This window comes from Leguminivora glycinivorella, chromosome 14, assembly GCF_023078275.1.
Source record: "Leguminivora glycinivorella isolate SPB_JAAS2020 chromosome 14, LegGlyc_1.1, whole genome shotgun sequence".
Lineage (NCBI taxonomy): Eukaryota > Metazoa > Arthropoda > Insecta > Lepidoptera > Tortricidae > Leguminivora > Leguminivora glycinivorella.
Genome location: NC_062984.1, coordinates 4,849,247 through 4,876,282, shown reverse-complemented (window position 1 = coordinate 4,876,282; position 27,036 = coordinate 4,849,247). Strand labels below are relative to the sequence as shown.

The 27,036-nt window shown below is 36.8% G+C and overlaps 1 protein-coding gene across 2 annotated transcripts; it reads left to right on the top strand.

The window, feature by feature from the left end:
- Nucleotides 1-4,542: 4,542 nt before the first annotated feature.
- LOC125233388 (short-chain specific acyl-CoA dehydrogenase, mitochondrial-like) lies at nucleotides 4,543-26,959 on the top strand. 2 transcript variants are annotated; one of them, XM_048139381.1, is made up of 9 exons: nucleotides 4,543-4,752; nucleotides 6,234-6,403; nucleotides 7,775-8,033; nucleotides 9,040-9,201; nucleotides 19,963-20,029; nucleotides 23,481-23,632; nucleotides 24,527-24,618; nucleotides 24,914-25,113; nucleotides 25,963-26,959. In XM_048139381.1, exons 1-9 carry the CDS (start codon nucleotides 4,713-4,715, stop codon nucleotides 26,054-26,056), a joined length of 1,236 nt encoding a protein of 411 aa, XP_047995338.1. In that variant the 5' UTR covers nucleotides 4,543-4,712; the 3' UTR covers nucleotides 26,057-26,959. The 2 variants fall into 2 exon arrangements, with proteins under 2 accessions (XP_047995338.1, XP_047995341.1); XM_048139384.1 differs by having other exon boundaries at nucleotides 4,544-4,752; nucleotides 23,493-23,632.
- Nucleotides 26,960-27,036: the final 77 nt, after the last annotated feature.

The window sequence follows — 27,036 nt, the reverse complement described above, 5'->3', positions numbered from 1 at the left end:
ATAAAGTGACAGCTTTAAGGTATTCTTTATTTTCACTTAACTCTAAAATGAAAATGAAAGAATGAAAAAAATGAAACTTTACATGAAAATGAAATATTTATTTTTCAAGTAGGCATATTACAATGCGCATATGAACGTCAAATAAAGCTACGCCGGCTCTAACCCTACGCCTCAGCCTCGAGAAGATTTCAGTCCCCCTCAGTTGGGAGGGGGTATCCACTATGGGACCGGCAAGAAACTCGGCGGGCAACTTCTTTTCAAAACATTACATCTTATAATTAACATGCATTAAATAACAACATACAATTTAACATGCAAAAGTATTCATCAAAGAATATGAACAGACTAGGTACTCTATGGAAATCAATTTCAATAAATTATATTATTGCTTAATAATACGTCGTTCTTCTTCAGAGAAAACATATCAAATTGTCATAGAAGAAAAAGATAATATGAATCTCAATATCATTAAATATGTAATTTACCTACACAACATAAAATATAAAATATTTGATGTGCTTTCTTATCTGAACTGTGTCCTCTATACATAATACAATTATTTTAATTGCTATTCGTTTTTTGTAGTTTCTGGTTCGGGCCATGCATGTTTGTCTGTCAAATAGTCCTCGACTCTGTAATAAGCCTTTAACATCAATGATTTTTTTAAGTAGTTCTTAAGAGCTGGGAGGGGTAATCTCAAAGCAGTGTCAGGTAACTTATTATAAAAATGAATGCATTGCCCAACAAATGACTTCTGTACTTTACGGACACGAAACTTCTTTATGGCAAGCTTATTTTTGTTTCTAGTGTTATAATTATGGATATCAGAATTCTTAGTGAAACAGTCTAAATTCTTAACAACATAAATTATACTATCATAAATGTATTGGGAAGCTACAGTTAAGATATTAATTTCTTTGAAGAGTTCTCTTACTGATTCACGTGTTCCTAAGTTGTAAATAGAACGAATGGCTCTCTTTTGTAATACAAAGATAGTCTGTATGTCAGCTGCTTTGCCCCAAACCAGAATACCGTATGACATTACACTGTGAAAATAACTATGATACACTAGGCGAGCTGTCTCAACATTAGTCAGTTGCCTGATTCTCCTAACGGCGTATGCGGCTGAACTTAATTTGCTTGCTAGTTTCTTTATATGAGGACTCCATTGTAGATTTTTGTCCAATGTTAAACCAAGAAACAGTGTTGTATCTACCATCTCTAAGCATTCATCATTCAAAAGTATTTTTGTATCGATTGGTTTAACATTCGGCAGAGAAAATCGAATACATTTGGTTTTCTTAGAATTAAGAAGTAAATTGTTGACAGTAAACCACTGCAGTACATCAGCTAACGTGCTATTAATTACATTGTAATCCGTAGATTTTCGGTCAACATTAAAAAGCAGTGATGTATCATCAGCAAAAAGTACTATTTCACAAAAGTTTTTCACTATACATGGCAAATCATTTATATAAACCAAAAACAGGAATGGACCTAAAATTGAGCCTTGTGGCACTCCTAATTGGACTACAGTCCCGCTAGAGCGAGTTTTGTTAACAACTACTGTTTGTGTTCTATTGCTAAGGTAAGAAGACATAAAGTTTAGGGCATTTATAGACAAACCATAATGTTCTAATTTCAAAATGAGCGTTCCATGATCCACACAATCAAAGGCTTTTGAAAGATCACAAAATATGCCAATTGCATCACAAGAATTTTCCCAAAAATTATATATATGTTTAATGAGTACCGAAGCAGCATCGGTCGTGGAACGGCCCCTTGTGAAACCGAACTGTTTGCTTGTAAGTAATCTATGTCTGTTGAAGTGTCCCAGTAGATCATTTAACATTAGCTTCTCAAAGACTTTACTTAGTACAGGAAGTATTGATATGGGACGGAAATTGGTTATATCACTCGAATCACCCGATTTAAAAAGCGGTATGACTTTGCTACATTTCATAAGATCTGGAAAGGTGCCTTGTGAAATTGAAATATTATATATTACGGCCAAGTAAGGTGCTATTATATCTATGACATGACTAATTACTTTAACTGATGTTCCCCATAAGTCTTCCGTTTTCTTTAAATTGAGTGACTTGAATGTTTTAACAATATTTACAGAGTCTACTTGACTAAATTCAAATGAATTATTACATTTCTTAACATTAGCACAAAGTAATGAATGGGCTTGAGCCGCAGAAGAATGTAAACATTTTGTGGTGTTAACGGCTATATTTGAGAAATAATCTTCGAATGCCGAGGCAACATCGCTGTTCGACACTATTTGTTGATTATCTGATACAATGTTGACTTGACAATCGCGTGATTTACATTTACCAGCTTCTTTATTTATAATACTCCAAGTTGTTTTCACTTTGTTGTCCGACACTTTCAATTTAGAACTAATAAAGTTTTTCTTGGCAGTTAAACACACTTTCTTGAAGATTCTTGAGTAGTTTCTTACATAGTCCAGGAATTCTGAATTCTTGTTCAGCTCTCTCTCACCATAAAGTTCATAAAGTCTTTTTCTACTTTTGTGAATACCTACAGTAGCCCATTCACTAAACTTTGTTTTAACTTTTGACCCACTAATAGATTTCACTTTGAAATTGTTATTAAATTGATTAAGAATTACATTGAAAACATCTTGATACAAATGATTACAGTCATAATGCGAAAATGGTATTATAGACAAACTATGTAGAATTTCATTTTTGAATGATTCCAAGCGAGATCCAGTAATGGGTCTATATGTTATTGTTTGTGGAGTATCATGAATAACGTTTAAGAAAGCTGCCCTTTGGCCGCTGTGATCGGAATGAAAACAGTTAAATAATTTCTTATCTATACATTCACAGTTACAAAAAATATTATCTAGGCATGTTGCACTAGTCACACCTACCCGGGTAGGTTCAAGAAATAAATTAAATAAATTAAATGATTTAAACAAACAGAACATTTTAACAGTATTACTAGATGACTCGAGCAAGTTAACATTAAAATCTCCACATACAATAACATGTTTTTGGCCCTTGCATACTAAATTCAGAACATTTTCCATTGTAGATTCAAATATGCTGAAGTCAGCTGATGGTGGTCTATAAACACATACAATAATATATCTGTCTAATTCAACACATGAAATTTCTATAGTTCTTTCTATGGAATATTTTACAACATCTTTGCGCTCTTTACACTTCATACAATTTTTAACAATAATAAGGGAGCCACCATGAGCAGCAGATTTTCTGGCAAAAAAACTAGCTAATTTAAAATTAACATAATCAAATATCAACTGTTCTTGTTTCAACCAATGTTCAGTAATACACATAACTTCAACATTATTACTATCTAAAAATAATCCTACTTCTAATTCTTTGCTGGAAAAACCCTGAATATTCTGGTGAACAACGTTCATATTCAGGTGTTTTTCCGCTGTCTTACAATCTAGTTTAAATGAGGCATGGGGTCCTTGGCTTTGTCAGCTGACTGAGACTTATATATAACACTATTACATCTATTTGGCTCAATATTGAAGGCCAATAACTCCACTAAATATACAAATAATTTCTTTGGCAAAAATACCTTCCGTGGAGCTAGCATGAAGCGCTCAATGAATTTATTTAAGTCAAAGAAATGGTACTTTTTATTAACAGCTATGGCATGGTACATTAAAGAATTATAGTAAGCTATCTTACAATTATAGTCATATGATACATTTTCTGCATAAGGTAGTGCACATAATATAATTTTCCCCACACCAGATTTTTCAATAACATTTAGTGTGGACATCAATTTATCTATGCTAAGCTTATCTACATTAAGACTATTTCCTAATAAAATTACTAATGTAGTACTGCTATCATAACATCCCTTTGAAATAAGGTCACATAAATGAGTTTGGTCACAAAAATTGGTACCAATTTTCAGCTTTCTAGTGCTTACGGTTACTGAGATTATCCGCGGACGGACGGACGGACGGACAGACGGACAGACAGACAGACATGGCGAAACTATAAGGGTTCCTAGTTGACTACGGAACCCTAAAAACCTCACCACACCAAGGTCATTCACTTAGGGCCCGCGCACACGGATGCAACAGTTGCACGGCGACATTTTTTGTCTCTGTCGTCACTCCTTAGACGCACGACAGAGACAAAAAATGTCGCCGTGCAACTGTTGCATCCGTGTGCGCGGAGCGTTACTATCCTGAGTAGAGTAAAAGCGAGAAAGAATTTGGTTTTTCTCGATCACTTTTACTTGAAAAGTATCAAGGTCGCTGGTGACCCATCGCAAAAAATGGATTAATTAAATGGGCACCAAATAAGTTGTCTATTCAAAAAATGCCTTCGTGAATGTCACTCACTGTCACTGTCACTAGTGCTGTCAGAGTGAAACAAAACTCGCGGCACCTTTATTTATTCGTATTTTGCTTATTTTTTATGGCACAGTATTTAATTTAGTATTCAATTGAAATATTTATAACTGTATGTTTATTAGTAGTTCATAAGAATAATATAGAATACTATATACAAACGAGCTATACGATATTCCGTGGGGAACCGGTGAAGCGGTGGGGAAAACAACTTTTTGAAGTTTTTAGTGTACGCGACCTTGGTGATTATACTTATCGTATATTTTATTGTCAACATTTCTTTCGTATCAGATTCGTCTGTTGTCCGATATTCTGTGTTTTATCTTAGTGAAATATGGCTGCAGGCGGTCTTCTAAAATCTACAAAAATAACTTGTAAGTATATTTTGGAAATTTAAGTTTTCTTTTTCAGACAGTTCCGCGATATATATTTTGTAATTACTAATTACATACTCGTCCATTTTATTAACATTTACAGTGCATGATCTTTCCTCTTTATCAGTTTATTTGTATTAATTACAAAGATCCTAAGCAAATATGATAAGCTAAGTTAGTTTGCCGAGTTGGCGAGTATACACAAACATATATACCGAACACGAAGCCGGTTATATCAGAAGGGCGCATTATAATCATGACCCACATACCTACTTATCAATTCTGAATGCCAGCTTGGAGTTCAATTTATTCTGAAATTACCCAAACTTACAAGATTCATTTACATGCATTATAGCTCTTTTATGCCTGCTGGGAATGTTAGTTGTTAGTTCTTTTATTTATAATAGGGATTTAGTTTAGATTTTTACAAAAGAACCTGTTTCTGAGGTTCATTATGCCTCCTTCATTACTTTTATGCTATCCCATTATCTGTAATAAGCAAGTACAATGTTAAACCCATGTATGCCTTATTATAGTGGCATAAAGCACTATATTGTTAAGTGTTTGATGTTTAACATGCTTACATAAACACTGCTGGCCACATGATGACTGGTGATTAGAGACAACGACCTGTTATTTAAAAGAATTTCTGTTTGCAATAATTTTACAACAGTCATACCATATTATCCCGAAAATAGAATGTATAGGATAATTTATATTTTATCATTAAAATGTTGACCTGATTTTGCACTTAGTTACAATGCCTGTGCAATGGCTTCCTCGCATTTTAAAAGGTATTAAAAGATACTAAATGTTACTTAATAATATATTCTATTGTGTCTTTATAAGTACTGTCTACTATAAATTTCACAGCACATTATTACAACACTTGTCGAAACATCTTAATAATTAATTTTTATTTTAAAGTAGATATCTCACTCCGTCTTGGTTTTAATTGTATTCCATTTAAAAAGTACTTTGACGAATATTCATGTCTGGCCATTTTGTGTACTGGTAAACAACTCTTAACTTTTAATTTCAACAGCAAACAATAAGTGTGAAATAATCATTTAAATAGTTTACTTATTTTAATTTAATGTTTAAAACATAATTAATAGTTCAGTAACATGATTTAATTGTAACATTAAACATTTAAGTAGTTTGCTCAACCAATGTTTAGTGACAATCAGCGCCACCCGTGGTGGTTCTAAAAAACTAGAGTGAAGGTCGCTTGGACAGAGATTTTGGTTGTGACTGTGAATTGCGTGGAGCAAGAAGTAATTTTAAAATAAACTGTTGGAACATAAATAGCCAGTGTTTCTTTCAGAAATTTGATTAGGAAGTCCCAGGGGCTCCGTTATAATATTAGTCTGCTGTAATACTGTGTAATTTTTTGAATTCAATAAAATAAAAATTAGAGGTCACTACATACCATACTGATTCTTTACCAAGTTTAGTGTGAACACAAACAATTTTTCCAGTGTGCTCTCTCCAATCTGCCAAAGCAGCAGTGTCACAATGCCGAGCCTTCACCACGCAGCTGACGGAGCAGCAGCAGGAGATCCAGACACTAGCCCGCAACTTCTCGAAGGAGCAGCTCAAACCGCAGGCCTCCCAGCTTGACATTCAAGCCAGGTTTCCCTTTGATCCTGTAAGTATAGGCTACAAGCGCGGATCCAGCTTCGTGCCCAGGGGGGGGTCACGTGGTAAAGGCTCAAACCGCAGGCCCCCGGTCCGCAACTTCTCGAAGGAGCAGCTCACGTGGTCTATTTGTATGGCCAGCCTAGGACACTCCCGCAGAAGGGCAGCTCAAACCGACCCCCATGACCCCCCCTTTGATCCTGGATCCGCAGCATGATAGGCTACTAGCTTTTACCCGCGGCCTCACTCGCGTTTAATTTTAAAATTGCGGAATGCTATATAGGAAATTCCACCCCCATTTTAGGGAAAAGTATGGGGGTTACAAAGAGACGAAACGTAACCTATGTCACTCTCCATCAACTATCTCCACTTAACAAACAGACACACATACTTTCCCATTTATAATATTAGTATGGATACAGCAAAACGCAAGTGTTCTTCGGATGCTGCTTAAAACATATGTCATAGACATGCGTAAAGGCCTATTATATACTACACTATCGTATGGTCAAGGGTGTCTAGTTGTTTAGAAGAGAATAGATTCTTTATTGGCGAAAAAGACAATTTTTAGTTCCAAAAACGGAAAATCTTGTAGAATTGTTTTGAGAGGATATCTGACAATGTAGGTTTCTTGAGTACTATATTACATAAGTGCATCTGATAACACATGTCACGTGTAAAATGTTTATTTTTTTACACATATTTTTATCGTTATCTGTGTTTTATCGATATTTATCTAATAACTTAGTGTAGACTCCAAGGAAAACATATTTATTATTGACAAAAACGTAATCACAGAGAGATAAATAGAAATAAGAGAAATAGGTAACATCACAAGAGTATACGCACATAATCTCAATACCAAGAGATTTTGCAAGTCCATGTTAGTTAGTTTATGTGCGCATTACAGTGAAAGACACGGTTGAAAAAAGTAGTACCTAATTGATTATAAACTGAAATAGATACCATACATACACTAATATAAAGAAAAAGCGATCAAGCCCACTGATAATTTGATTTGTTCCCTACTTCGATAGTAATAGTTCTAAATTTTCTAACAACAATTTCAGGGTTCTAGACAGCACAGTATTTTCATGTAATAACGAGTTTTAAATATCATGAATATGTTCATTTTTATCTTATCCCAAAAGACCACAACAACCTTCAAAACTTCAAGAAAACAGCGTACACCCATCTTAAAGGCCAGCAACGCACCTCCAACACTTCTGGTGTTTCGGGGGATCCATGGGCGGCAGTGATCGCTTACCATCAGGCTACCTGTCTGCTCGTTTGCATCTATCCCATAAAAAAATAACAACGTAGGTAATCGCTTAAACAGACTCTTGAGCAACCTCATCTCATTCGGCATTGTACATTTCAGATAAAAAAGCTAACAAAGCTAGGCCTCATGGGGGCCTGCGTTGACCCCGAGTACGGAGGCCTAGGGCTCGACTACCTGTCGCTCGCGATCGCAGTGGAAGAGCTGTCCCGCGGCTGCGCTAGCACGGGCATGATACTGTCCATACATAACTTCCTTTATGCTAACTTGGTTAATGAGAGAGGAACGGAGGAACAGAAGGAAATGTTTTTGAAGGATTATACGGCGGGCAGTATTGGGTGCTTCGCGCTTAGTGAGCCAGGTTGGTCAAAGTTTAGTTGATGTTGAGAACGAAATAAGCGTAAATTGAATGTCAATTTTGAAGAGTTAGGAAAATACGAAAAAGTCACTTATCATCATCAGCTACTGCTTTTATGGATATTTCAAACAGTAGCCAAGTTTGAATAAAACCTGATGTTTCTTGGAGGAATTTTATAATTAAGGTCTGTGTGAAATAAATATATTTTTAGAATATGGACTAGTGCAATAAAATAGCAAGCAATTTTTTTGAATTTTCAGTCGGTTCTTAGAGTGAGACAAGCTCATTTAAAAAAGTTGTAGCTGTAAAAATTTGTGGCTACGCCTCTTGGGTTTAGTTGTCAAAGCGGATCCCAGGCTCCCATGAGCCGTGGCAAAGGCCGGAATAACGCAAGGAAAGTGTTGACAAGGTTTTAAGAGACTCCAATTTTCCACGCTGTATCTACTAAAAGCAAAGACCTTTACAGGGGACAGCTCAATCACATTTTTTGCCATACGAAATTAAACCTTATTACTGAAACAGAAAGTCGATCGTATCAGACTAGCGAAAACGGTCCACATGAGAGGGCATTGTTTGGGCTGGTGTCCCTCTCGCACGTGTTGTCAGTGTTAATGAGGTTCCCATATTAGTAGTATTTTTATCTGTATATTACCTGACTTTATAACTTCTTATTTTATTTTAATGTTATATTCAAACTAGGGTTTCGATATATTTCAAAAAATTTGAAAATAATTATAATGTAATTATTTTGATGCTAGTAAATCAAAGATTTGTATAATTAAAAAATACTTTCAATTGGGTGTTAGTAGATTTAGTAGTAACTTTGAAAATTGACTGGTATCCCCAATTTATGACAGTGATGACGTCACTGAATAATGTTGACATTGTCAGCAAGTGCGAGAGGGACACCAGCCCAAACAATTACCTCTCATGTGGACACACTTTCTGACCTAACTAAACAATCTAGTTTAATAATTCTAAATCTATGACTAAAAGCTTATATATTCAGGTGCTGGCAGCGACGTAGCAAACATCGGAACCACAGCGCGAAGGGATGGCGACTTCTGGATCCTGAACGGCAAGAAGAGTTGGGTCACCTCCGCCATAGAAGGACAGGCTACGGCTGTCTTTGCTACCTTTGACCCTGAGCTGAGACACAAGGGACTGGCATGTTAGTTACTATCCATTCATTTGTTTAACCTAGATAAATCATTATATATAATAAAACTAAGTCGATAAAAGTGTGCGTGCCGATAAAACTTAAAAAGGAGTCCCGGCACGATAAAGGGACTTAAATAGTGTGATAGCCCTTTATCCCCCCTCGAACAAGAAAGTTCCCGTTTTAACCTAAAGGGCGTATTTTTAAAGATATAAGGGCTTCTTCAACCCTAAGTATAGTGGCGCCATCTGTTGTCGAGTAGTTGAACTTCATTCAGAACAACGATTATTTGGGTTACATTTCGAAAGGCGCGAAATTTAAAATTCCAATTTCAATAGTCTTAAATTACATTTGTTCTGTTATCGAGTATTTGAACTTATTAAAGGGACTTAAATAGTGTGATAGCCCTTTATCCCCCCTCGAACAAGAAAGTTCCCGTTTTAACCTAAAGGGCGTGTTTTTAAAGATATAAGGGCTTCTTCAACCCTAAGTATAGTGGCGCCATCTGTTGTCGAGTAGTTGAACTTCATTGAAAGTATTCTACAGCAGCAGAACCTATTGTCACGGCAGACGATAATATCGAGAACATTCTAGAAGATATGAGAAGGAAAATATTCTAAAACTTTCTCGAATATTCTAGAGCCTAGCTCTCTGAATATATAAGAGCCCGGTGTCGCCCGCCAGAGTCAGTTCGATTTGAACAGTGAAACAAGCGATTTCGAAACGAGAAGGAAAGAAGTTATCCGGATGTTGTTACACGAAATACGGGGACCAACAAGTTTCAAAGATCTCAGGACCATTAACGGCTACTTATGCCAGACGTACAGAGAAGCATGTCAACGCTTAGGATTATTGGAAAACGATAACCACTGGGAATTAACACTACAAGAAGCCACACTCACAGCTTCAGCTGAACAAATTCGAGAGTTATTCGCCATAATTCTAACAACATGTAACCCATCAAACCCAAAACAGCTATGGGACTCTTTCAAAAGGAGTATGAGTGATGATATATTGTACCAAATCCGACAAGCTAATCCAGAACTGACTATAGAATTCAATGACGACATATTCAATGAAACACTCATTCGTTTAGAAGATAAATGTTTAGCAATAAATAACCAAGCCTTAGTAGAACTTGGAATGCCAACACCACAAAGAAATGCTTTCAATGTGCTAAACTACGAAATTACAAAGGAAAAAAGCTATAACGTCAATGAACTACTTGAGTACATTGCTCACAACAAACCACTTCTCAATGACAATCAAAAAAATGTTTACAACGTTATAATGAACCGAATAAATAATAACACTGGTGGAATTATTTACTTGGACGCACCAGGAGGCACCGGTAAAACGTTTCTATTAAATCTACTATTGGCGGAAATACGTGCTACAAAACACATCGCACTGGCACTAGCATCATCCGGCATTGCATCCACACTTATGGAAGGAGGACGAACTGTCCATTCTGCCTTACAACTACCGTTGAATATAGCCGAACAACAATTCCCGGTATGTAAAATCTCAGGAAAATCTGGACGAGGTCAACTTCTAAAACAAGCTAAAATTATCATCTGGGATGAATGCACCATGGCCCATAAAAAATCACTAGAACCCATGGACAGAACATTACAAGAATTGCGAAAAAACTCTGAAATAATGGGAGGAGCTCTACTCATACTCTCAAGCCGCGTATCGACTGCGGGCGGCTGCCGCGCGAGCCATGTTCGACCGCGCCAAACCTGCGTTTTGGTGCGCGAGCCAATTTAAAGCTCAACATTTTCATATAGCGCGGCAGCGGCGCGCGGCAGGCGATCCGTGACCAAACATTCATTTAGGTCCGTCCCAATTGCGCACGCACAACACACTGACGCTCCTTTGCCGCGCCACCAAAAACCGACACGAACTGGTTCGCCGCGCGGCACGTTCGAGCGCGCCAATGTTCAAGCTGCCGCGCGAGGCAGACCCGTCCCCATATTGCGCGGCCGCCGCGCGAGCCAATGTTCGATGATTTGCCGCGCGCAGTCGATACGCGGCTTCAGGAGACTTTCGACAAACACTTCCAGTTATTCCCAAGTCAACACCAGCAGACGAGATCAATGCATGCTTAAAAAAGTCACATCTCTGGCCACAAGTACAAATACTGCAATTAACAAAAAACATGAGAGTTGAATTATCAAAAGATGAAACAACAGCATGTTTTGCTAAAATACTTTTACAAATAGGCGAAGGTACATATCCTACTGATCAAACGAGCGGCCTCATAGAACTCAATAGTGATTTCTGTAACGTAGCCACCACTGAAAACGAACTAATCGACAAAATTTATCCAAATATTATTCAGAACTATACCAACGTAGAGTGGTTATTTCAAAGAGCGATTTTGGCCACTAAAAATAATATTGTTGACGATATCAATTTTAATATTCTAAAGAATATACCTGGTGAAGAGAAAATATATAAATCAATCGACACGATGGTATCCATTGAAGAAAGTGTCAACTTCCCTACTGAATTTCTAAACTCTTTACAAGTACCAGGAATGCCATTACACTGCCTTCGTCTGAAAGTTGGATCTCCAATCATACTACTCAGAAATCTAAACTCCCCAAAACTATGTAATGGAACGAGGATGATCGTAAAACAGTTATCGAATAATATCATTGAAGCTGAACTTATTTCTGGAAAGTGCAAAGGACACACAGTATTTATACCTAGAATACCACTGATCTCTTCTGAATTGCCATTTCAATTTAAAAGATTGCAGTTTCCAATTAAATTAGCCTTCAGTTTCACGATTAACAAAGCGCAAGGGCAAACTTTAAAATATTGTGGCATCAACCTCAAAGAATCCTGCTTTTCACACGGTCAGCTATATGTAGCTTGCTCAAGAGTAGGAAATTCGAAAAATTTATATATATATATACCCCGGATAATAAAATAAAAAATGTTGTTTATAAACAAGTAGTGTAAATGATGAGAAAATGTTTTCAATAAATTTTTTTACCGTTTACGTCATAGTTTATTTTTTTATTTAAACTACCACGTAATCTCATATCAACTCCCGAGCGAAGCCGGGTATCATAGCTAGTAATAAATAAATATTGGGGGACACCTTACACAGATCAACCTAGCCCCAAACTAAGCAAAGCTTGTACTATGGGTGCTATGCGACAATATACTTATATAGATAAATACATACTTATATACATAAAAAATATCCATGACTTAGGAACAAATATCTGTGCTCATCACACAAATAAATGCCCTTACCGGGATTCGAACTCGGGACCGCGGCTTAGCAGGCAGGGTCACTACGCGCTAGGCCAGAACGGTCGTCAAAGATGGTACAAGTAACTGATACCTGAACTGAAAAGATTATAAGATTGGCACATTTGGTTTTCACCAGATTTAACCCTGAGCTACAGCATAAGGGACTAGCATGTTAGTAGTCTATATTATTGTATGACTTGGATGGTGATGGTGACCACTGGGTGAATGGTAACAGCTGTGTCACCACGGCGATACAGGGCCACACTACGGTTGTCTTCGCGATTTTTGAGCTGAGAATTTTCGAATTAGTAGCGAACTGATCCTGTGAAAAGCAGTTGAATTGAGAACCTCATTTTTTTGAAGTTGGTTAATAAAACAGCCTGGCACTGAATGTGACTGAATGTTTTAATAATAATCGAATTAGCAATATTCAAATAAACGGCGGGGCCCTCATCCACACACCTTGCAACCTAAATGGTCGCGCACCGTGCGGTTTCAGAGGAATTTCCTCCCACGAACGCTCCGGCTGTGGAATGAGCTCCCTGTTGAGGTATTCCCGATGAACTACAGTATGGGGTTCTTCAAAAAAGGAGTTTACAAGTTTATAATGGGTCGGCAACGCGCATGTGACACCCCTTGAGTTGTAGGCATCCATAGGTTACGGTGACCGCTCTCCATCAGGCGGGCCGTATATCTGTTTGCCACGGACGTGGTATAAAAAAAATAAAAAAAAAACGGAACTCACGTTAAGGTGGCTCGCCTAGGTTACCCGAAGCTCAGGCTGCGTTAGATGGCGTTAATCTGCAAATTACCGGTCTTATTTTTTTTGTGGACTCGTACAGGCATTTATATACTTTCAATTATGCTTCGCGAACATTTAATATTAAAATTGACGTATTACAACATACATTCAACTTCTCATTGTAACGTTAATCCCATTAAGGTGGCTCGCTTTCCATACAAAAAACATCTACCATTTATTTAGTCACCGCACACTACAACTAAATAAAAATATGCGCATACATCTACTATACATGACGACCGGTCTGGCGCAGTCGGTAGTGACCCTGCCTGCTACGCCGCGGTCCCGGGTTCGAATCCCGATAAGGGCATTTATTTGTGTGATGAGCACAGATATTTGTTCCTGAGTCATGGATGTTTTCTATGTATATAAGTATTTATATATTATATATATCGTTGTCTGAGTACCCACAACACAAGCCTTCTTGAGCTTACCGTGGGCCTCAGTCAATCTGTGTAAGAATGTCCTATAATATTTATTATTTTAATATTTATACATTATCCGTCGTCGCGGTAGTGAATGAAATACATTGTTTCATACAGAAATCATGGACAAATCCATGTGAATTTTTTATTAATTTTACGTAAATGTGCGTGCCAAATTTTGTGTACAGACACAGAGCCGTCATATTTCGCGCATTTTTAGTTGACATTGTCATCAGTGACATTTGGCTCTTGACAAGTAATTATTTAAAGATATTGGTTTAGTTAACTCAAGCAGACTCAGAAATAATGACGCATTTTGTCAACAAAGATACATATCGTGTATTTCGACACTGCTAATGTAAATCGAAATGGCGTCTCGGTCAAACGACCGACTATGATGCAGAAGATCGTGGGTTCGAGTCCGTTATTCGTCCGAAGTTTTTTTTAATCATTTGAACTTTTATGGATTTATTAAGTATTTTTTATTTTTTTAATGGAATATTTGACTATTACTATATTGCTTTCCTATTTATTATTTTCATACAAAAATACAATACAATCCTTTATTATGCCTTTGTTGATAAAATAAAATATTACACGTCTGGTATAATACATTATAATATATGTACATAGGTCATAGTGTGGGCATAGTATTAGTAAAGTATTGCATTTACTGAGCTGGTTGACCTATGTTATTTAGTTATTGTTGTGTGAATGTTTTTCTTCAACAACTAAATGGTTATACACGTTAAACTTTCGTGAGACATATTCAAATATTATGTCGCAGCAATAGCGATAATAACGTGAGTACAACCGTAGTTTAATTAATTAACTAAATGGTTATATACAAGAATATGGGTAGCTTTTGCACATTGTAATTTTTCCTCAGTCACCCGTTGACCACGAACGCTGTAAAGTGTTTGAAACATCGGGATGAATTTTAAACTCATACTCATTATATGCGATTTAATCCGTTTTCATAGTTTTTATTTCATGAGTAACTATCGCGGTAACTGAAGACAATATTAACTAAATGGTTACAAATAATAATTATCATCAATATAATCTGGTCCAGGCAGGCAATTATGGTCGCGTGATAAATGATAAAACATCTGGCCGTCCCTATAATCGCACTTACTAATAGTGCACTTACTAATAGTGATATTTTATCGTCTATCGCGCGACCATGCTACCCGTGCTGTACTAGCTTTTGCCCGCGGCTTCGCTTGCGTTAGAAAGAGACAAAAGTAGCATATGTCACTCTCCATCCCTTCAACTATCTCCACTTAAAAAACATGTCAATCCGTCGCTCCGTTGGGCCGTGAAAGACGGACAAACAAACAAACACACATTATCTTTGGTGAAACAACGAATTCTTCCACTTCAGATTATAGAGTAACCAGCTTTTCCCATTTATAATAAACTAGCTTTTGACCGCGGCTTCGCTCGCGTAAGAAAGAGACAAAAAGTAGCCTATGTCACTCTCCATCCCTTCAACTAAATCCCCTTAAATAATCACGTCAATTCGTCGCTCCGGTTTTGCCGTGAAAGACGGACAAACAAACAGACACACACCCTTTCCCATTTGTAATATTAGTATGGATTTGACATTATTATTTATATTTAATTAATTATATATGTATAGCCCAATTTCGTCGGTAACAGCGTGTTATGTAATGGCGTCGTTGGAGAACAGTCGTCTGTCACGCCGTGAAGGTGCGTTCGATTCCCAGGATTCTATAAACTTTTTGTATTTTTTTTGGATATAAATTTCGTATTTTTTATTGACCGAGCAAGAATGGAGAGCCAAAGGTATCAATTTTATCTCAGAGAACATATTGATTTTTTTATTGTCATTTTGATTTTCTATTTATTAAGTTGAGATATAAAACACAACTTTTGATACCCTCGCTAAATATAATATATTCTCGAAATTACTCCTTTATAGATAAAAAAAGTCCACCTGAGTTTTTAAAGCACTACGATACTCAGTTAACTATTGCATTTTCATTTACTAATTTAAGATTTCAAAAGCGATTTGAATACCCTTGCTCCATCGAAAATAAACAATTAGAAGAAAAATCATTCGAATCGTTCTTTAGAAACTAAAATTTAACTATACTTTTTGTAATTTTTTAAAATATCAGATTAGGATAATTACGAGTATGTTAGAAATTCTAAGTTCGACGAATCTAAAAACTATTACCATGTAAGAGAATAGGTTTTTAATCTTTTTTGTGGAAAACGCTCAGTACCTAACTACTGTACGAGTACATATACATTTATGTATAATAATAAAACAAAAAATAGTGTCTCATAGTGTTGTGTTCCTGCCAGTGAGTAAGGCTGCCAGAGCTCAACGAGGGTGTGGGGTGCTGACGACGGGAGGACTTACGGACCTAATTTGTTCCGTCTATTATCCTTTGAGTCGTCGGCAACCCAAACCCTCCTTTGAACTTGTACACTCCTTTTTGCTGTGCACACGCAGCAAAGGGGAGTGTACAAGTTTCTAATGGGGCGGCAACGCGCATGCAACACTCTTTGAGTTGCAGGCGTCCATAGGTTACGGTGACCGCTTTCCATCAGGCGGACCGTATGCTTGTTTGCCACCGACGTAGTATAAAAAAAAAGAGAAAAAGTCCTGGATTCGAACCCAGTACTTCCATGCAAATCATGCGATGGCACGTATTTACCGCAAGGCTATTTAAACAAGCTGTCGCCGCGTGAAATTATCGACTAGAAGGAATACAAAAACACTGTTTGTATGTGTGAGTGGTACTTAAAAATAGTGTAAAATAGTAAATTTATCTACATTAAGGGGATTAACGTTACAATGAGAAGTTGAATGTTTGTTGTAATACGTCAATTTTAATATTAAATGTTCGCGAAGCATAATTGAAAGTATATAAATGCCTGTACGACTCCACAAAAAAAATAAGACTGGTAATTTGCAGATTAACGCCATCTAACGCAGCCTGAGCTTCGGGTAACCTAAGCGAGCCACCTTAATGTAGATAAATTTACTATTTTACACTATTTTTAAGTACCACTCACACATACAAACAGTGTTTTTGTATTCCTTCTAGTCGATAATTTCACGCGGCGACAGCTTGTTTAAATAGCCTTGCGGTAAATACGTGTTATCGCATGATTTGCATGGAAGTACTGGGTTCGAATCCAGGACTTTTTCTCTTTTTTTTTTTATACTACGTCGGTGGCAAACAAGCATACGGTCCGCCTGATGGAAAGCGGTCACCGTAACCTATGGACGCCTGCAACTCAAAGAGTGTCGCATGCGCGTTGCCGCCCCATTAGAAACTTGTACACTCCCCTTTGCTGTGTGTGCACAGCAAAAAGGAGTGTACTATCAGCTGCAAAAGTGCATGGAGAAATTATGAATGAATTCATTGATAAATTCGCCATGCACTTTTGCAGCTGATAGTACAAGTTCAAAGGAGGGTTTGGGTTGCCGACGACTCAAAGGACAATAGACGGAAATTAGTTCCGTAAGTCCTCCCGTCGTCAGCACCCCGCACCCTAGTTGAGCTCTGGCAGCCTTACTCACCGGCAGGAACACAACACTATGAGACACTATTTTTTGTTTTATTATTATACATAAATGTATATGTACTCGTACAGTAGTTAGGTACTGAGCGTTTTCCACAAAAAAGATTAAAAACCTATTCTCTTACATGGTAATAGTTTTTAGATTCGTCGAACTTAGAATTTCTAACATACTCGTAATTATCCTAATCTGATATTTTAAAAAATTACAAAAAGTATAGTTAAATTTTAGTTTCTAAAGAACGATTCGAATGATTTTTCTTCTAATTGTTTATTTTCGATGGAGCAAGGGTATTCAAATCGCTTTTGAAATCTTAAATTAGTAAATGAAAATGCAATAGTTAACTGAGTATCGTAGTGCTTTAAAAACTCAGGTGGACTTTTTTTATCTATAAAGGAGTAATTTCGAGAATATATTATATTTAGCGAGGGTATCAAAAGTTGTGTTTTATATCTCAACTTAATAAATAGAAAATCAAAGTGACAATAAAAAAATCAATATGTTCTCTAAGATAAAATTGATACCTTCGGCTCTCCATTCTTGCTCGGTCAATAAAAAATACGAAATTTATATCCAAAAAAAAATACAAAAAGTTTATAGAATCCCGGGATTCGAACGCAGTTTCACGGCGTGGCAGGCGACTGTTCACCAACGACGCCATTACATAACACGCTGTTACCGACGAAATTAGGTTATACGTATATAATTATTTAAATATAAATAATAATGTCAAATCCATACTAAAATTACAAATAAGAAAGGGTGTGTGTCTGTTTGTTTGTCCGTCTTTCACGGCAAAACCGGAGCGACGAATTGACGTGATTATTTAAGGGGATTTAGTTGAAGGGATGGAGAGTGACATAGGCTACCTTTTGTCTCTTTCTTACGCGAGCGAAGCCGCGGTCAAAACCTAGTTTATTATAAATGGGAAAAGCTGGTTACTCTATAATCTGAAGTGGAAGAATTCGTTGTTTCACCAAAGATAATGTGTGTTTGTTTGTTTGTTTGTCCGTCTTTCACGGCCAAACGGAGCGACGGATTGACATGTTTTTTAAATGGAGATAGTTGAAGGGATGGAGAGTGACATATGCTACTTTTGTCTCTTTCTAACGCAAGCGAAGCCGCGGGCAAAAGCTAGTACAGCACGGGTAGCATGGTCGCGCGATAGACGATAAAATATCAGGCCGTCCCTGCCGCACTATTAGTAAGTGCAATTATAGGGACGGCCAGATGTTTTATCATTTATCGCGCGACCATAATTGCCTGCCTGGACCAGATTATATTGATGATAATTATTATTTGTAACCATTTAGTTAATATTGTCTTCAGTTACCGCGATAGTTACTCATGAAATAAAAACTATGAAAACGGATTAAATCGTGTATAATGAATTTACAATTAATCCCGACGTTTCGAACACTACAGCGTTCGTGGTCTCTGAGCTCAACGGGTGACTGAGGAAAAATTACAATGTGCAAAAGCTACCCACATACCTACATACATATTCATATATATAACTATTTAGTTGTTGAAGAAAAACATTCACACAACAATAACATAGGTCAACTAGCTCAGTAAATGTAAGGAAGTCAGCACATTACTAATACTATGCCCACACTATGACCTATGTACCTGACCTGACGTGTAATATTTTATTTTATCAACAAAGGCATAATAAAGATTGTATTGTAATTTTGTATGAAAATAAAAAAAAGGAAAGAAATATAGTAAGAGTCTTTTTTAATAGAATATTTATTCTATTAAAAAATATAAAAAAAACTTAATAAATCCAAAAAAAGTTCAAATGATTAAAAAAGACTCCGACTGAAAGACTCCGGAATGGAACTTGAGATCTCCTGCTTCATAGTCAATGCGTTTGACCGAGACGCCATTTCGATTTACACTAGCAGTGTCGAAATACACGATATGTATCTTTATTGACAAAATGCGTCATTATTTCTGAGTCTGCTTGAGTTAAGTAAACCAATATCTTTAAATAATTACTTGTCAAGAGCCAAGTGTCACTCATGACAATGTCAACTAAAAATGCGCGAAATATGACGGCTCTGTGTCTGTACACAAAATTTGGCACGCACATTTTCGTAAAATTAATAAAAAAATTCACATGGATTTGTCCATGATTTCTGTATGAAACAATGTATTTCGTTCAATACTGCGACGATGGATAATGTATAGTAGATGTATGCGCATATTTTTATTTAGTTGTAGTGTGCGGTGACTAAATAAATGGTAGATGTTTTTTGTATGGAAAGCGAGCCACCTTAATACATCGCATTCGGCGACATGTTTCGAGTCATTTTGGAAACCCGTCATCAGGCATGAGTGCTCGCGGCGGCTAAACTCCGTACACTATATAATCGATTTTCCGACGCATTGGTGTGATAGAAAGGGACAAACGAACTTTATCGGCTTGATAACTTTAGTGAACGTTTATGAATAAAGGGCTAGTCTATAACTCGTAGTATAGTTGGAATAAAGTTGGAATATAAGTCTTCAAATCTATTAGAGAAAGTATATTAACACATTCACTACCAGATAAAAAATGGCGCATTACGTCAGACACCGGACGTTATCTATGATCGCCCGCATGGCAACAACCCGCCCAGCGGGATGTCCGGCATCTGCACAAAGTGCCTACTAGGCGGGTTCTTGGTTGCTAAAGTTAATGTCTGAATGTTTGTCAGGTTTCCTGGTGCCAATGGACGCGGAGGGTGTATTCAGGGGCAACAAGGAACCCCTTATGAGCGTCAGGTATGTGCTAATCTTTTTACAACTTTGTTGGAATTATGTAACATGAACATGTGTTACATCTGATCTGTCTAGCCCGTGCAGTGACGGGTTAAGAATCCCGGTTTAATCTTCAGTAACAAGTAACTAACCTAACCACAAAATTAATATTTTGAAAAAAAAAACCCTGACCGCGACATCTTAGACCGATTTTCATGAAACATGGCTTAGAACACTCCCGACTAACTTAGATTTCGGACAAAAAAAAACTAAATCTAAATCGGTTCATCCGTTCGGGGGATACGATACCACAGACAGAAAGAGAGACACGTCAAACTTATAAAGTTATAACACCCCAATGGCATACTTATATTTGGATTGACACAATGGAACTAGATTTATATTGACCGGGATATAGACCGTGATTACCTTTTTGAATATCGGGAGCTCGACAAAAATCAAAAAGGTAATCACGGTCTATATCCCGGTCTATATAAGTCTAATGAAATTAACCGTGAATCATTCAAAACTCTTACAATGGAACTACTTATAAAAATGTATAATTATAAATAATTTTGGCCAGCTTTTTTAGTCAAATTTTTAATCAAATGTGTGTCGTAGAAGGCGACTGTGGGATATGGGTTAACATAATTTCGTTTTCTTTCAACCCATTAACTGAAACTTTATATGTATATGTATTTTATTTTAAAACCTTAAGATGTTCATTGTCCCGCTCTGAATTGTAAACCTTGGCTTTGTAATAAGATTTGGTATGACCAATATAGGTTATACAGGCTGTAATTGTGAAGTGCTGGCTACATGTAACGAATAGGTACACCCTGTATGTGTATACAGTGTTCGAACTAGGGTTGCCAACTTTTTTTTAGGGAAATATAGTATTTTAGAAAATTCCATCTAAAAAATATAGTACACCGAAATAAAATATAGTACGGTACACATAAAAGATAACCAAGTCGTAGAGATCGTTCTTTCTGTCCACTCTAAGGGGCTCCATACGGTTTTCATCGATTTTTCACAAGTTTTGTGTTGCATTGGTTCTTTTATTTAAGTATCGTCGAAAGTTGTATGGCCGAATATCACTTCCCAACTCACGTTTCGCGCAATTTTATTCCTCCGAATGTTCATTTCCCAACTTATTGTTTTATTTGCCAAGCTCACATTTACCAACTTAACATTTGGCCTTTTTTTTAAAAGCAAACTTTCATGTTGTCGAATGTTTTACTTAACGTAATATATAACTAGTTGTTTATTGTATGTAATGTACCAAATGTTTTATTGAACACCAACAATATATATCGCGTATTTCGAAAAATATGCAATATTGAGTCTTCTATCACTTTCTAAATTTATTGACAGGTATGCAATTTTTACTTACGTACCTATTAATATTCTTTTTCATAATATTTGCTGTTTAAAGGTATCATTGCGTCTACGTGTACTGAAGCATAATGTACTATTTTATTCCCAAGGGAATAATGGATTTAGTTTTAAAAATGAATACAATCCGTACATTACTTCAGGCAAAGGATGTTTCAATCTGCCAAGGATTTTTATTGCACAACCAAAATTTTACTATTAAGCTATAAAAGATATATATATATACGGTATGAAAAATGCATTTTATTTATCTTTTACAATTATTTCAGTGTGTTGTTATAATTTACCGCGTGCATACGCGAGGCACCCACCGTTGCCTAGCAACGGATAGTACAACAGATCAAAATATTTAAATGAATGAAAAATAAGTAAAATTGTATTATTATTATGAGCCCTTGATCCCCTGATCTTGAGCTACAACTGGCCAAAATGTTAGTTCAATTATATGATTTATATGCTTTTTTGAACGTTGCATTTAATTTATATGCAGTATTTTCGTGTTTGTTTTCGTTCAAAAAGTGTTTGTTATCAAAAACAATGGATTTAATATGAATAATCTGATGTAGATCAAGATACACTACCTACTAGGCGCAACGCCGCCGGTTGAAGGTTTTGCCTTATGACTGTTTCCTCTGTATTTTTCTCTCAAATGTGATGAAAAACATTGTGTGTAACTCAGGAGGTAAGGACATTAAAGACGTGTCTATTATTCACTCCTGCCTGCGGCACACACGTCTATAATATCCCCTTACCTCCCTTGTTGCACAATGTACTATTAATTTCAATAGTTACCTACTTACATTTTTTACAAGACCCATATTTAAAAAAAAATACCAATATTATAAGGAATTATATTTTTTATGAAATTTGACATTGTTTTAAAAACATTTTTACTTCAATGAAATCTAGACTTTTATAAAAATGCAAAAGCGATTTTAATTTAAAACTAATTAGGTAAGGCAAAAATTTTGACCAAAGAACCAGTTTCGGTCCTAAAATAGTTCAACTTTGATGCTAAATATCAATCAATGAGCTGTGAAGTAGGTACCTAATTATGGGATGCTAGTTTGTTTAAAGACGATTCTGTTAATATGATATGTTTTAGAAACTATCGTAATATTCATAATACCAATGCATTCAAATCGAAGCTCATCGGAGTAGAGAATCCCCTTAAGAAATTTCGTTATTTAATATATCATGGAAAAAATACAAATGTTTGCAAACAACGGTGGCTTTATACGTAACTGCAATATTTGCAGGTCAGAACTAAGTAATGAAATGTACAGTGAAGGTTAGATATGAATAAAAGCGCGAGCGGAGCGAGCGCGAAATTTTTTTCATTATCAAAACGCCGCTCCTGGCGGTTTGACCCTAGTGTAAATTCGCCACTGGCATGGACCCCAAAAATATAGTACTTTTGCGTACTATATATGCTTCACATAGAATATAGTACGCTGGGTCAAAATATAGTACAGTACTATATTATATAGTACGGTTGGCAACCCTAGTTCGAACAGTGAACGTGTTGAAATTAAGGAAATATATTTCATTTGGTGTTGGTGATGGCTTTTTTTTTGTTTTTTTCTTTTATTTAGGGATATAATGTAGTAAAAAATGGAAATAGTTTATTCAACATGTTAGGAAATATGTTTATTAGATCTATAATTATATGTTTTTAATAATTCGTCTGTACAAACGTTGCGGCTTTTGGAATTTAAATTTTATTTGTTATTATTTCAATGTTCGCGGTCAAAATTGTTATGAGCGGTAGCTTTAAATATTAGACAACCATGCCATTGTTCACAAAATAATCTTTCCATCTCTAAAATCTCAACTTAAAAATCTTCAACGATAGCTATACCTATACTAATAAAGCATTCATCATTTTGCATAATCTCACTGTGACCGTACTCTCCCTTTTGTATCGTCCCTTAGGCCAATAGTCCACTATCATATGTTTATCATAGAAATATGATCATAGGCAACATGTCCTTTTTCTTCTCGTCGGAGTAAACATATGATAGTGTACTTTCGGCCTTACCCGTAACACTAAAGGAGCTTATAAACAGCAGTGAAGCTTGTGCCACAGGGCGGCGACCGCGTGCGACCTCACGCTGCAGGACGTGCGTCTCCCGGCCTCCAGTCTGCTGGGGGCGGCGGGGGAGGGGTTCAAGATCGCCATGGCGCAGCTGGACCAAGCTAGGATCGGCATCGCGGCGCATGCTGTGGGTAAGTGTCTTTAGTAATAAGTGTGACTACTGAGTAGATACAGACAGAGTTATAGCGTGAGATTTTACGCTAGAAGATGTGAGACTCTCGGCCTCGAGTCTGCTGGGGGAGGCGGGGGAGGGGTTCAAAATAGCCATGGCGCAGATAGACCAAAGTAAGATTGGTATCGTGGCGCATGCTGTGGGTATGTGTCCTTAGAACTAAGAGTGTGTCACAGGACTCACAGGGTCATAGCGCGAGATATAACACTAGAAGATGTGAGAGTCTGAGCTTTGAGACTTCTGGGGGAGGCGGAGGAGGGGTTCAAGATAGCCATGGCGCAGCTGGACCAAGCTAGGATCGGCATCGCGGCGCATGCTGTGGGTAAGTGTCTTTAGTAATAAGTGTGACTACTGAGTAGATACAGACAGAGTTATAGCGTGAGATTTTACGCTAGAAGATTGAGACTCTCGGCCTCGAGTCTGCTGGGGGTGGCGGGGGAGGGGTTCGAGATAGCCATGGTGCAGTTGAACCAAGCTAGGATTGGTATAGCGGCGCATGCTGTGGGTAAGTGTCTTTAGTAATAAGTGTGACTACTGAGTAGATACAGACAGAGTTATAGCGTGAGATTTTACGCTAGAAGATGTGAGACTCGGCCTCGAGTCTGCTGGGGGCGGCGGGGGAGGGGTTCGAGATAGCCATGGTGCAGTTGAACCAAGCTAGGATTGGTATCGCGGCTCATGCTGTGGGTAAGTGTCTTTAGTACTAAAAGGTATCCACAGGGTCATAGCTTGAGATCTAACATTAGAAAATGTGAGTCTATTGGTGGAAGCGGGGAGAAAATTATTGCTAATAAAGTGTATGACTATTTATATTTAAGCTTAATATAGTTTTAAAATGTAATTTTTTTTTCAGGTATCGCACAAGCGGCTCTAGACACGGCAATGAACTACGCTAAGGAAAGAGTGGCGTTCGGCAAAAACCTGACGAGACTTCCTTCAGTGAAGGTACTGCACAAAGATATTGACTAAATATTATAGTTGGCCACGTGTACACTGTACAACATGTCACGACCTAGTAAATTATGTCCCGCTTAGTTTTGGGCTCGCGCCTTACAAACTTACCTGCTTTTGTTGTGGGTACATCTTACTCAAAACAAGTTTTCGGTACCTAACAAAATTATGTGAATCTTAAAAATGTTAATAAGCATATATTAGAATGTAAGCATAAATATACACATATTCTTATTTAATATACACATATTCTTAATTAGTTTGTCTATAATGTCATTATTTATTTCAGGATCGTCTCTCAGATATGTGCATTCTAGTCGAATCCGCCCGTTTGTTGACGTACCGTGCCGCGACGGACGTCAGTACAAAGAACAGCTCTATGGCGAAGTATGTAGCTGGTCGCAACGCAGTGACTGTCGCCGATCACTGCGTACAGATCCTAGGCGGTAGAGGGTTATCTACGAATTATGATGCGGAGAGACACTACAGGTATGTAGATTGTAGATAATATTAGAACTCGCTTGATGAGATACCGCAGTCAGCACTAAGAACAGTTCTATGGCGAAGTACGTGGTCGGCCGCAACGCAGCGGCTGTAGCTGATCACTGCGTGCAGATTCATGGCGGTGTGTCTTACAGGGGTGCCTACCAACTACGACACAGAGACTACACTACTAAAGATGTAGCGCGTAATTCTTTTCCATCGTATTTTAGAATGAATGTGTTATTTCATGGTATTTTAGTTAGTCTTAGTCCAAAAAAAGTACTTACTGAAGTCGAGGCACGATAAATACGAACGTCTACGAGAAAATGTTGATAAATAATTATGCACTACATTCTGAACTTCGAGCTTGGGTATCTAGTTTTCTATTATTTTCTTTCCCGGCTAGGTCGGACACTTACCCCCTTATTCATAAACGTACTCTAAAGATATCAAGCCGATAAAGTTCGTTTGTCCTTTTCTATCACACCAATACGTCGGAAAGGGACAAACGAACTTTATTGGCTTGATAACTGAGTACGTTTATGAATAAGGACCATCAAAAAAAAAAATGTAATGTGTTTTAAAGTAGAAAGTAGCGTCGTGTATGAAATTGATATCATACTGCATTGCATTGCTAAAGAATAACCCCCTTATTTATAAATGTACTCTAAAGTTATCAAGCCGATAAAGCTCGTTTGTCCTTTTCTATCACACCAATACGTCGGAAAGGGACAAACGAACTTTATCGGCTTGATAACTTTAGAGTACGTTTATGAATAAGGGGGTTATTTTCTACTTTAAAACACATTTTTTTTTGTTGGTGGCCAGAGTGAGAGTTTTATTTTTGTTTTTCAGGGATGCGCGCGGCACGCAGATCTACGGCGGCGTCACGGATATCCAGAAACGACTGATCGGACATTTCTTGCTCAAGGAACATGACGCGCTTTGATACTGTTAGTACCTAACTCCAAATCGATCCAACTATTAATTCTTTACAATTATGAATGAAAGGTGGCGTACGCTCAGCGGGAGTGCAGATACAGTGTTTAGTATGATTTTTTACTCATACGTTAGTACATAACCTAAACAACTTCAAGATATTTTGCATTTATTAACTACCTATACAAAAGCCTTGAGACAGTAAGTAATTTAAGTTAAAATCTAACCCCGTTATTCATAAACGTACTCTAAAATTATCAAGCCGATAAAGTTCGTTTGTCCCTTTCTAACGTATTGGTGTGATAGAATAGGACAAACGAACTTTATCGGCTTGATAACTTTAGAGTACGTTTATGAATAACGGGGTAAGAATTTTTAAATGAATTATTCTAATTTCAAATGCGTTCTATAAGCAATCCATAGATTTAAGTGTCTGATTTTCTTCCATTCATTATTTTAAGTGTAAGTATTGCTTTACTCTAAGCTAGTCGCAAAAGTTACATATCAATAACATTACTTACCTACATATGTATATTTGTTAATTATATTTTTTAAAGTCTCAAAATTGTTTTGCACTTGTTAAAAAATGAACTTATTAAAACGTACTTATTCTAGTTGACATTCCAAAAATTATGGTTTAAAAGTTTGGTTAAAAGGGTTTATTAATTGTGCAGGGTTTATTATTTTGAGATAAAATATGTCTTCCAAGTCATTTTTGGCTTCGCGTGTAATTGTAGATATAATAATGCATAGACTGTTCCTTCTTTTATAAAAAGTTGGTTAATTCTTTGTAAGTAAATAAGCAAAAATATTGTAAAATATCCAGACAATAATGTATAAGAGTAAATAACTTTACAAGCACCTGTATTCGAAAATGTTATTAAAATGAATATACCTATACCTATTTTTTTTTCAATATTGTTTTTGCTTCATCTATAATCCCTCTTACGTATCTACACTGTCGATTAATAAAAACAAATACTAATGTTT